General features: G+C 53.8%; 1 protein-coding gene across 4 annotated transcripts in view; it reads left to right on the top strand.

The window, feature by feature from the left end:
- CHD6 (chromodomain helicase DNA binding protein 6) overlaps positions 1–12378 on the top strand; it is a 180028-nt gene that overhangs the window by 85047 nt on the left and 82603 nt on the right. For all 4 annotated transcript variants that reach the window (XM_074970360.1, XM_074970359.1, XM_074970358.1 and 1 more), the window contains one exon: positions 11808–11955. In XM_074970360.1, coding sequence (XP_074826461.1) covers positions 11808–11955 — 148 coding nt within the window. The remainder of the gene's footprint in view (positions 1–11807; positions 11956–12378) is intronic.

Here is a 12378-nt window from a genome sequence, read left to right as displayed (position 1 = left end):
CCAGGGGGCCATGGGTGAGGGGTGGAGGCTGCAGACAAGGGTAAGAGGAGGGGGTGGGACAAAGGGGTAGCAGACAGGTGGGCTGGACAGAGGTGAAGAAGGGAGTCTGTCCCTCCTATGTCAGAGTGAACCAGCAGCTCCATGGTCCCAGTGCTGGGCAGGGTGGGAAGCTAGCATGCCAGGCCCAGGCCAAAGGGAGACAGGCCCCTACCCTCAGCACCTGCCTGGCCCTTCCCACTCTCAGCGGGCTGGTTCCATACCTGCTCCTTGTGCCCTGCAAGGAGACCACCAGCTCATCTGCCCCCCACCCTGCTGGTGGGTGAGAGCCTCGCTACACTGCCTGAGGCCCCAGGCTTAGCAGCTTGAACGCTCCACTAGGCCATGCTGCTTTTCGTGAACAGCTCCTGCATTCTATTTGCCTCTGGTGCTTGTCCCGGCCCCTTTCCCTGCAGGGTGGGGATCTGAGTTTGGGGCTCATGCTCTCCAGGCTGGCAGCACTGCAGAGGCAGCTTCTTCCAGCCCTGCTGGGGAGGGTGAAGAGCAGGTCGTGATCATTTCTGGTGGCACCTCCATCACACACACATCTCTGGCTAATGAATAATCTACATGGGGAAGGCAGGGCCAACCTGGGCCTGGGATGGAGTAGGTGGTTCCTTACTAGGAGAGGGAGGGCCTGGTCAGGCCAGGCAGCGCTATGCAGCCATCTCTGGATGTAGATGGTAAGATTGCCACACACTCTCTAAAGACCTGAGCATAGTGGCACAGTCTCCTGTAAATGATTTCTAATGATTTCTACATCATGGGTTCATGAATGGAATATTTGTTAATTGTGACACACCAGTCAGTCTCTTGGGTGTGCATTTACACTGTGCAGTTACACTGGCCGTGCATTTTCAGGGCTTTAATTGTATTACAGGTGTGAAGCTAGGCCACTTACAGCCTAAATGTCACATTTGTCTCAATCACTTTTTACAAACCCTGGCCAACCCATGGACCTGGGGCGCACAATCCAACAGATACATCTTGTGTGCAGCAACCCTTCCTCTGCAGCCTGGCAAACATTGTGGTGTGAGCTAGTGCTTGAGAACCTGTGTGGAATTGGCCATAGCCAAAGGGAATCTGACTCATGTTTCATTGGCCCAACTGAGAGCTACGCACAGTGACAGCTGGCAGCGTGCACAGTGACGTGCGCTCACTTCTGAAAACCTTTTGGCTTATATGTGAGATTCTGTTACCTGTAAGGGGGAAAGATGTTTGTGTGAGAAGTACATGGTCTTTGAACTGATGCTTTCCAGATGCATGCCTGGAACCAGTGTGTGGCATTGCCTGGTTCACTCCGGATGGGGCCGACTCACCTGCAAAGCATGTGCAGCCAGTGTTTGTGCCCCATTGGTGCTGGGCAGAGGCTTGACAGGTTTGATCAAACTCTGCTGTAGCCGTTGAGTATCTTTCTATTGAATTTGCTGGGGGTGGGCTGAGTCCTGCTGGACTTTGGGTTGGGGTGAAGCTCTCATAGAGTACAGGGCCGTCATCCTGTTTCACTCCTGTGTGTGAACCTGCTGCCGGGGGAAAGCAAGAGACTGGAGAGCTGCCCAGCAGACAGGAGAGGAGCTTTGCAGATCACCAGGAACTCCGCCTCTCTTTTTGGGAGCCCAGACCGGGAACCCTTGAAGTGTCTCCCATTTGGCACCCACAGTTAGTGGCCACTTTTGACACATTGCCCTGGGAGTTTGGTCTGTCTGTGTCTCTCTCACCCACTGTACAAAGTGTGTGTGTGTGTTGTAAGTTGAATTGGATCCATTCTTGGGTTGAACAAGCTGGTGCCTCCCTCCTCCGGGTCATTACCCTGTCAGTTACTCTTAGTTGTTTGTGTGCCGGTACTGCTGAGTGGCCCCAGGTGAGCTCAAGGCCCCTATGGGCTGGGTAGAGAGAGTCTTTGCTCCAGAGAGCTTACACTCTGAACAGCTGAGGTGGGGAGAGGCTGGCCCAGTGGTTAGGGTACTGCCCTGGGACTGTGAGTCCTGGGTTCAAGTCCCTGCTCTGCCACAAACTGCCTTTGAAGCCTTGGGCTTCATCTCTCTGGGCCTCAGTTCCCCTCTGTTCAATGATGGAATATCTAGAAGAGAGGGAGGGGACTGAGGCCTAGAGAGAGTCAGTGACTTGCCCAAGGTCATACAGGGAGCTGTGAGCTAGGGAACTGCCCAGTGCAGAGCGCTGAGCACAAGCCCATCCTTCCCCAGAGTTCCTGTCCTTTGTCCCTGCTGGCCGCTGTAAAGATTGAAACAATTAGATATCGAAGTGAAATAAAATATGACTGAGACGGGTGTTGCCAGGACTTCTCCGAAGGCTGGTGTAGCTCAGTGAGCTCCTAGATGTGCTAGGACAGCTTACACCTGCACCTTGGATCTGAGGACTCTTCCACAGGCAGTTCTGTAGCATGGTGTGTCAACTGCGTATGAGGCTGCTGGGGGCACTAGTGAGACAGTTTGGATACAGTGCCATCAGTATGTAGGTGACATGCAGCCCTAGGCCTCTTCTTCTTTGGACCAAGATGGTGCAGGGTTTCTGCTTTCCTGAAGCTGGAGCTTGAAGGAGAGGGAGCTGGCTAAAGCTCAGAGCAGACCAGCCAGGGGTGATGCAGGCATATTGGGGGTATCTGCTCTGGGTATGGAGGAAGGTGGCCTGTGGTTTTTCCAGCAGGTTGCTCCTGGCCCCCAACTGTGACAGGATTCCTGGGTGGCTACATTGACGTGACGCCCTTTGATCCTCCAGGCCTTTCCTCTCTGCGTCAGGCTTTGTGACTTGCTCTGACCTCTCCCTCTTGGGGCCGCCTCTGTGCGTGGCGTGGTGACAGCAGGAGGGTCCAGAGCCTGCACTCCCTTCCCATTGCTTTCAGCTGCAGTTCAGGGCGTTGACATTGGTCTGGAGAGCCGTATTGGAGCGTTGGACATGGCACTCCCAATGGGGGGGACGGTCCCTCTGCCTCCTCTCTCTGGTCCGACTCTTGTGACCTTCGAGGCAGGCTGGAAGGCCTCTCTCGGATGATTATGGTTTGGCAGTAGGTAAGAGTCTCTGTTCCTCATGGCTCGCCACCCCCAGACTTTGTACGGGGCCTTTATACATTTAAGATAGAGAGATGAAACAGCCCCAGCCCCAAGGAGAAGGTGTCTAGGTCCTCTCCCCACAACTGTGTGAATCCATCCAGCGCCCCTGTGTTCCCACATTCCCCCGTGTCCTGCTCACGCGGTGGCGGTGCTGCAGCGGCTCAGAGCTCCCTGCTTCTGCGGTGGCAGCACGGCAGCGGCTCAGGGCTCCCCGTTCCCGTGTTGGTGGCACTGTGATGGCTCAGGGCTCCCCGTTCCCGCGGTGGTGGTGCTGTGGTGGTGCAGAGCTCCCCGTTCCCGCGGTGGTGGTGCTGTGGTGGTGCAGAGCTCCCTTCTCACGCGGTGACGGCGCTGTGGTGGTTCAGGGCTCCCTGGTCCTGCGTTGGTAGCAGTGCAGGGCTCCCCGTTCCCGCGGTGGCGGCGCAGGACTCGCCTCACTTGTGTTGGTGGCGCTGCGGTGGCGCAGGGCTCCCTGCTCCCGCGTTGGCGGCGCTGCGGTGGCGCAGGACTCCCTGCTCCCGCGTTAGCAGTGCTGCGGCGGTTCCCAGCTCCCGTGTTGAGGGCGCTGCGGTGGCGCAGGGCTCCCTGCTCCTGCTTTTGCTCATGGCCTGGTTCACAATGAGGGGCAGCACTTCTTCCCGCTGCCTGTTTCAGATGCAGTATGTTGCTCTGGCACAGGGGTGCTGGGGAGGCTGTGCCCGCTGCATCCCTCTCTTGCAGAGAGAGCTGGACAGTGACTTCCAGGGGGAGCTAGAGTTCTGCAGAGAATGCAGATGAACAGAGAGAATATCTTCCGCCAGGCTTTAGGCTGTCATCCCCCACCCATTGTGTGCTCCCCGAGCCTGCCTCCCTCTCTGAAGTGGTGCGTTACTGACGGGGACCGTGGCAGGGCTGCAGATAGGATTCCACCGTTTGCCCCAGGGTAATGTGATTTCCTGGCGAAGGATGATGTTTTGGTTAAAGCATGGGACAGGGAATCCAGAAACGTGGATTCTACTGCTGACTCTGCCACTGACATGCTGTGCGAGTCCGGGGCAGTCAGTTCAGCTCTCCTTACCTCTGTGAGCGAGGGATACTACCCCCAGTGCGTGTTGCTGGGAAACGGGCAGGTCCCACACTTAGAATGGGAAGATGTGGCAAACACTGCACTGAGTGTTGTCCTGCAGGCTGCGAGTGTCCCAGTGTAGTGGTGTCCCTGGCATCAAGCAGGCATTTTATGAGGATCAGTTCATTAATGTCTGAAAGGAGCTTTGAGCTCTCCAGGTGGGAGGTGTGAGAGGAGGTGATGGTCCTCTCCTCTTAAACCTGGTGTCTCCTCTTGCCAGTTGGCTGCAGGGCCTGGTTACATCATCATCTCTTTAGCAGGCACCAGGATTATAGACGTCTTTCCCCAATCTGTTTGCCAAGCACTTGGGTTTGGTACCATTAGAAACGAGAGGGCTCTGTCTCAGACAGCCCAATGCGAGTATTACTGGCTCAGGGAAGACTCACAACTCCTTCCACTTTGCCCACACAGAGCTGACAGACTGGGGTATCAGAACCAGCGTGGGGAAAGACATGAGGTAACTGATCAGATTTCTCATGTTCATTTCCTTCTGCAGAGGACTGAACTGTTTCAAATAGAGCTTCCAGAGGAGCAGTCCATGGGGCATGTGGGTCAGGAAGCCAGGGTTGCACTTTGCACTCTGAGATCTGCAATAACTGTACTTTGAAGCATCTTCAGCCCGTGGATCTCAGAGGTGGGAAAGTGATGGTCCCTCTTGTATTCTACTGAGGGTTCTGTGCATGTGCCTGGAGCTGGCACTTTTAATAGTAGTGTCTGTTGGTTCATGCATACCCCCTTGATTCGCCTCATGGTTACAACTGAGGCGATAAAGGGCAAGATAGACCAACCGCACACTCAGTTCCTTCTCACCGCCGCATGGTCGGAGTTGGAGCCTCTTTGTTTCTCTTGTGACGTATTTCTGCAAACTGAGAAAAAAGACTCTTATTCTTGTACATAGTTAATAGTTTTGTTATTTTTATAGTTTCAGTGGTAGTTCTTTGGATTTTAAGGACGGGTAGTCCCGTTCTCTTTCCCCTCAGTCTTCCCAGCACCCGGGCATGGGTACTGGAGTATGGTGAAGACACCAGGGTTCAAGATCTGCGCTTCCTGCCATTGCTCATTCTCGGTCAGTGACAAGTACCAATGCCACCGTTATTGCTTGGGGGAGGCACAAGTTGCATCCAGGTACATTATCTGTCTCTCCTTCCCTGCATGTATGCGGGAAGGCTGGGCTCTTCACTTCAAGAAGCACCTCATGGAAGTCACCATGAGGCTGCAGTCAGATCCAGGCCACGGAATGTCCATGTACGTTGGCCTGAGCAAGCTAAGAGCATGTCTCCTGCCACAGACCTCCAGTCCAGTTCCACCAGTACCAGCGCTATGGACCCACGTTGGGGCCTACCCATGAGGCAAGGAAGCCTGCACGTAAGCATGGCAGTAAGTCTGTCTCCATGTCCAAGAAGAACACTGCCCAATCCATGAGTTCTGTCCACAGAGAAGCAGCACGTTCCAAGGCGCACAAGCACGATAAGAAGACGCACAGACCATTGTATCTGTCGGCCCCGTCCACTGAAACTCATACTCCTTCCAGATTGGCACTGCCAAGGTCCAGGAAACCTCTGGATCCATAGCAGTCCTCCGCTCCAGCTCCGGTTCCAGCTGAAGAGTGCATGCCACTGATCTGGGGAGACTTGGGTCAGCCTCCGGAGCCGCATGAGCTGTTTTCTTTTGCTGAGGAGAAGTCTTCTTGCCCTCTGGTGCTGTCGCCTCCTCAGAGAGTGCACTTCTCAGGTTGGACTTGCCTTCTTTGGGCCATGTTCCCGCCTGCTCCCTAGAGCCTTCTACAGTTTCCTCAGTTCTGATGGCACCACCATTTGAACTGGCTTCTGATTTCTTGGATTCGGAAGATTTGTTCAGGGACCAAGGCCGTCCCCTCCCGTACCGCTGGTGTGAGTACTCCAAGGCCCTGTCAGCTTCATGGTAGTATCCGCCATTTACCCAGCATTGGTGTCTTTAGTACCCTGCTCTATAGGGCCCTCCTCAACATTCGCAGTCAGATCCACGCCAGGATGGCCGTACTGCGGCTTGTAGCCGCAGTACCCACTGTTGGAACCTTCCTGCTCCGCCCATGAGGAATCCCCTCTCTGACCATCATCCACCAGGCATACAGACTCGGTGTTAGGTAATGCACCGCTGAGTCCAACTCCGATTATACCACTAGATCCGGAGCTGTTCCCCTCTACATCCCTGGATGCCACAGTGTCTTCTACTCCTCCCTCGCCCCTGGATGACTTGCAACAATTTCAGGAGCTGCTTTGTAGGGTGGCTGGTGCCCTCAACATCCCACTGGAGGAAGTGCAAGATAAGCAGCACAAACTGCTCAACATCTTAAATACCTTAGTACCAGCCAGGGTGGCCCTACCAATCAACGAGCTATCATCCTTCAACCAGCTAGGACTATTTGGCACACTCTGGATACCTGCACACCTACCCTCACGGGAGTGGAGAAGAGGTACTAAGTGCCTCTGAGGGGACCTGAGTGTCACTTCTCCCATCCTCCACCAAACTCTCTTGCACCCGCGTTCCATCCCGGCAGATAAGGAGGGGAAGCACCTGGACCTTTTGAGCCACAAGGTCTTTTCCTCTATCGACCTAGAATTTTGCATTTTGAACTACTTGACTCTGTTTGCGAAATACGACTTCCTTACCTATGGGAAACGTATGAATTTCACTGATAAACTGCTCCTGCAGGATCAGGCCCGATTCCAAGCTCTCCTAGAGGAAGGGAAGCTGGTGGCGAGGACAGCGCTGCAGGCCGCGGTTGACGCAGCAGACACTTCTTCGCATACGATGGCCAAGGGGATTGTCATGCACAGAGAGTCCTGGTTACCTTCCTTCAACTTCCTGAAGGAGATCCAGACCACTATAGAAGATCTTCCTTTGATGAGTCTCACCTCTTCGATCAGAAGACTGATGACTCTCTTCACTCCCTCAAGAACTCTAGAGCAACTCTCCGGTCTCTGGGTATCTACACACCGGCGCCCAAGCTCAAATTCTACCATCCACCTTCAACCCAGTGGTTCAAAGCTCCCCAGTTTTTCCAAAGATCCTATGAGCCTTCTCGCAAACGGCAGAGAACCCAGCAATCCTATCCTTCCAGTTCATCGTCATCACAACCTCCTGCATCTCACACTCAAACATCTCAGAAGCGCTATTTCTGAGAACACTAAGAGAGCCGCCAACTATTGTGCCTCATGCCATGCTCCTGGCCCACCCGCGTTGGCAGATGCCTAGCTATCTTCTTGCCAGCTTGAAGTGCAATAACAATGGACAAGTGAATCCTGGATGTCATTCGACATAGCTATACAATTAAGTTCCAAACACTACCTCGTCCATATCCCCGACCCCCGCTTCAGGAATCATTCTCACAACCGTATCCTCACCCTAGAAGTGGACTTCCTACTTCAGATGGGCACGATAGAACCTGTTCCCACAGCCCATCACGGGGCAGGGTTCTATTCCACTTATTTCCTAGTCCCCAAAAAGACAGGCGGGTGGCGACCAATCCTAGACCTATGTCATCTCAACCATTTAGTATGAAAACCAAAGTTTTGTATGGTCACTCTGGCGGCCATCATTCCTTCCCTAGAAAGAAGTATGTGGTTTATGGCTCTTACTTTCATGTGGACATCCATCCTGCCCACAGACGATTCCTAAGATTCATGGCAGATCATCATCAATTTCAGTACAGGGTTCTCCTGTTCAGACTCAACACTGCTCCTCATGTATTCAACAAAGTTTTCTCAGTTGTGGCGGCCCACCTCCGCTGTTGAAGGATCCTTCTAATCCCTTATTTAGATGATAGGCTGCTGGCGATACGATCAAGAAGGGAAGCTTGAGCTTCGATTTCCATGTTGCTCACACAACTCTCCTCCCTGGGAGTGAGCATAAACATTGAAAAATCAACTTTGGACCCCATGTAATTGCTAGAGTTCATTGGGGCACGCACCGACGTGGTCTCGGCTCATGCAGACCTGCTGGAGGACTGGTTCCAGACCCTTCAGGACCTAATTTTCAGGGTGGTGTCCAGTCCATCTATCCCAGCCATAACCTGCCTTTCTCTTCTTGGCAACATGTCGGCTTGCACTTGTGTGACTGCATTCGCTCATCTGCGGTTTTGCTGCCTACACCTATGGCTCCAGAGGGTATATTTCCCTACGCACCTGTCATGGACTTACAGGACTCGTGCTCTCTCTTGGCTCTGTACGGTCCCTGGGAGGAACCCCTTCAGTGTGACAGCCGTTCTCGGGGGTCCACTCTCTCTCAGTGGTTAAGCTGCAGGCCCCTCTGGCTCCTGGAACCGCACCTCTCTGAGCCCTCAGCATGCCTGTCTCTCGCCGCGGGTCCCCTCAGGGAGTTCCCTCGCTGTGGACCCCCGGGCCTCCACTCCAGAGGGAATAATGCAACCCTGATCTTTAGGCTGGAGTGACTCTCAGCCAGCGTAAAACAGAAAGGTTTATTGAGCATTTGAACCTAGCACAGGAAACTCTTCAGGCCCTCAGGCCTAGCATCCCTCAGCACCATATATCTAGGTCTCTCCTGCATCCAGGTGGGCTCTGCCTGCTCCCTTTCTCCACTCCAGCAGCCCCCTCCTTCCAGCCAATTATCTGATGTCATCTCCCCCAACAGCTCCTCCCCTGTCCTTTGTCTTTCGTCCCAGGTAAACAGGTCATTGGGGTCCTCTCCTCTCAGCCCTTTGTCCTCCCATGGGCCAGAACCGGCTGACTGCCAAGTTGGGGTGGACCTCTTAGTCACCAGGTCACCAGTTGTTAGGGTACCCCATCTCCAGGCTGTTGTCTGGGGGTCCCGGCTGCTAGGCGGCGTCACACCTGGTCCTCTGCACCAACAACCCTCTCTCACCACCTTGTTAAACGTGCAGCACACAGGAAAACTGAGGTGCGCACACACTATTCATGGTAAACACTACAAAAATTCCCAACTTCGTCACAGCACCTTTCTATGGATCTTCTCTCCACTTTTCCCCATGAGGTCCACTTCCTACTCCAGTGGTGGGCAGATCTTGCTCGGGTGTGCACTGGGATACCATTCCTCCCACCCTCCTCTTCCATGACAATTATCACGGATGCCCTGCTCATTAGATGGGGGGCCCACATGGGCGGGTGCATGACTCAAGGCACTTGGACTGCTTGGGAGTCCCGGATGCACATCAACACCCTGAAACTTAGAGCAGTGAGGAGAGTGTGTTGGGCATTTCTCCCATCCATCCATTCCTGTCATGTCCTCATCATATCAGAAAATACCACTGTCTACTGCATCAACAAGCAACGGGCACAAGGTCTCCCGTGCTCTGGGCGGAGGCCTTTAGGATTGGTGCATCATCCTCAAGATTCTGTTCTCCGTGGCGTACCTTCCCAGAATTCAAAATATAATCATGGACTCTCTCAGCAGAAGGTTCATGAATGGAAGCTTCACAACACTAGTCACCAGCATTTTCAGCTGCTGAGGAACTCCAATCAGGGACCTCTTCGCCTCCCAGGCCAACAACAAGTGCACCTAATACTGCTCCAGAGGCTGTCTTGGTGTCCTGTCCCAGAGCGATGCTCTAGTCCTTTGCTGGTCTGATCGGTTCAGTTATGCCTTTCCTCCCCTACTGCTCCTACAGTGAGTCCTGCACAAGGTCAGGTGAGAGAGAGTGACAGTCATTCTGATTGTCCCCTTCTGGCCTTGACAGTTCTGGTTTCTCCTGCTTCTCTGCATGTCAGTGCACTCCCCACTACAATCTCTCCCGGAACTGGTCATGCAACAGGGCAGATGGATCCGGCACCCCAGAGCTTGGTTTTTGGATGGGCATCTTTATTAAAGTGGGAATGCTTGTCGGCAGTGCAGGGCATTCTCTTGAGCAGCTGGAAGGAGTCCTCGAGATGCTCCTGTGGGGCCAAGTGGAATATTTCACTTCTTGGTCCCAAAGCTGGAGCCTTGTCCCTGAAAATGTGGATATCTCTCTTATTCTGGACTATTTCCTCTCTCTGAAGGCATCTAGCCGCACTCTCAGCTCCATCAAGTGCTACTATCAGTGCCTTCCACCCTCCATTTGAGGGGCACGCTGTCTTTACTCATGTATTGACTTCCAGGTTTTGGAAAGGTCTTCTATGAACCTACCCTCCTGTTCAGTCCATTACTCCCCAGTGGGACCTCAACCTTGTCCTAACGACATTAACAAAGTCACCCTTTGAACCTATGGCCTCATGCTTTCTCTCGTCACTCCATAAAGTTTGCCTTCCTAGTGGCTATCACTTCTGCAAGACAGGTGGGCAAACTGGCGGTCATGATGGCTGATTGCCCCTTTACCACTTTTCACAAAGACAAGGTTTCCCTACGCTTGCACCCCAAGTTCCTGCCTAAGGTTGTCCCTTGTTTCCATATCAACCAACCTATGCACTTACCTGCCTTCTTTCCAAAGCCTCACGCTTCAGTGGAGGAACAACGCCTTCACTCCCTCGACATCCCCAGGGCCCTGGCCTTCCACCTGCAGGGGACAAAACCCTTCAGGAAGTCCCCTAGGCTTCTTTATTGCTGTAACTTAATGCATTAAGGGACAAGTGATTTCCGCTCAGAGGATCTCTAAGTCGGTTTCGGGGTGCATTATGCTCTGCTACCAGTTATCAGGGCTGTCTCCATTGCGTGGGATACGGGCCCATTCCACGCGAGCTCAAGCATCAACTGCAGCCATGCTTCATGACGTGCCCCTTATGGACATCTGTAGGGCAGCCACGTGGAGTTCAGTACATACCTTCTTTTCCCATTACACCTTGGTGGGGGACTCTTCTACGTATGCCTCCTTCGGCGCAGCCATCCTCCTCTCCCTGGTTTCATCGTCATCATCCTCGCACCCTCCTCCTACTTAAGGTACTGCTTGTTAATCACCCTCAGTGGAATACCATAGGGACTGTCATGCAAAGAAGAAGAGGAGGTGACTTACCTGTAAGTGGTGGTTCTTCGAGATGTGTGGTTCCTATCTGTATTCCAGTCCTGCCCTCCTTCCCCTCTGCTGCAGATCTGATTGATTTGTGGTGAAGAAGGAGCTGAGGGCACAGTCAGTCCACCCCGGACGAAACCAAGGGCATGTGTGTGGACACAGACACTACTACTTTTAAAAGCTCCAGCTCCGGGTGCATGCTCAGACCCCTCAGTGAAATACAGATAGGGTACTCCATACATCTCAAAGAGCCTTCAGTTACAGATAGGTAACCTCTTATCACTCCCAGATACCTGCTCTGACCAGTAGACCACACTCCCTGACAGGGCTGACCGTGCAGGCAGGTGTCCTGGCCACGTCCGTGTGGCTCTCTGACCATGGGGCCAGGCATCCTGACCAGATTCATGCAGTGTTGTGACCATGGGGCCAGGCCCATGGTCAGAACGCTGTGACTGTGGGGCCAGGTGCCTTGCGTACAGCTGGGGTTCACTCCCAAGGGGAGCTCTCCCCGCTGGCCTCTGTACATCCTGGTGACCTGATGCAGAAGCTCCCCAAAGTGGGATTAAAGAACTAAAAAGGCAAAGAGTTTTGCTGGCCTCTCCCTGGATGCTGAGCTCTGACATTGCTGGAGAAGGGATTAACTGTCCTTCTCTCCTGGCAGCAAAGAGCAAGGACCAACCCCCGTGGAGAAGAAGAAGAAAGGGAAAAGGAAAAACGAGATCCCAGTGGAGAGTTTGGAATTGGATCAAGGCCTCCTTAGCCCGTCTCTGCAGAGCCCTGAGGAGTCTGCTGAGTCGGCTGACAGCCAGGTATGTGCAGGGCGCTGGCCTCAGTGGGTTCAGCTGGCTAGAGCCTGTTGTACGTCCTGGGGATTTAACACAGCTCTGACTTCCTACGGCTGATTTCGTACATCTGGGTGCCTGTGCAATGAGCTCAGGTAGCAGTTGGTCAGTGGATAGCTACCTTGGCCAGGTTTGCGGCTGGGTTAATGTCAGCACGCTGCCCTTGCACATCACTTGTCTGTGTTTCCCTCTGACCCCTTGCTCCCCAGCTCAGTGGGTCTGGGATTGCATTGCTCCTCATGCCAGCGGGAGGGTGTGCTGAGCACAGCATGGGCAGCACCCCCCCAACACTGTGGAGCCCTGCTGGTCTCTGGCTCTCTGGGCAGCAGGGCTGCAGGGCTACAGGCAGCCTGCTCCATTCATGGGGGTGGGAGCGTCATGTTGAGAACC

The sequence above is a fragment of the Natator depressus genome, chromosome 13 (assembly GCF_965152275.1).
Source record: "Natator depressus isolate rNatDep1 chromosome 13, rNatDep2.hap1, whole genome shotgun sequence".
Lineage (NCBI taxonomy): Eukaryota > Metazoa > Chordata > Testudines > Cheloniidae > Natator > Natator depressus.
Note: the sequence above shows the minus strand (reverse complement) of the source record. Positions and strands in the feature narration are given on the sequence as shown.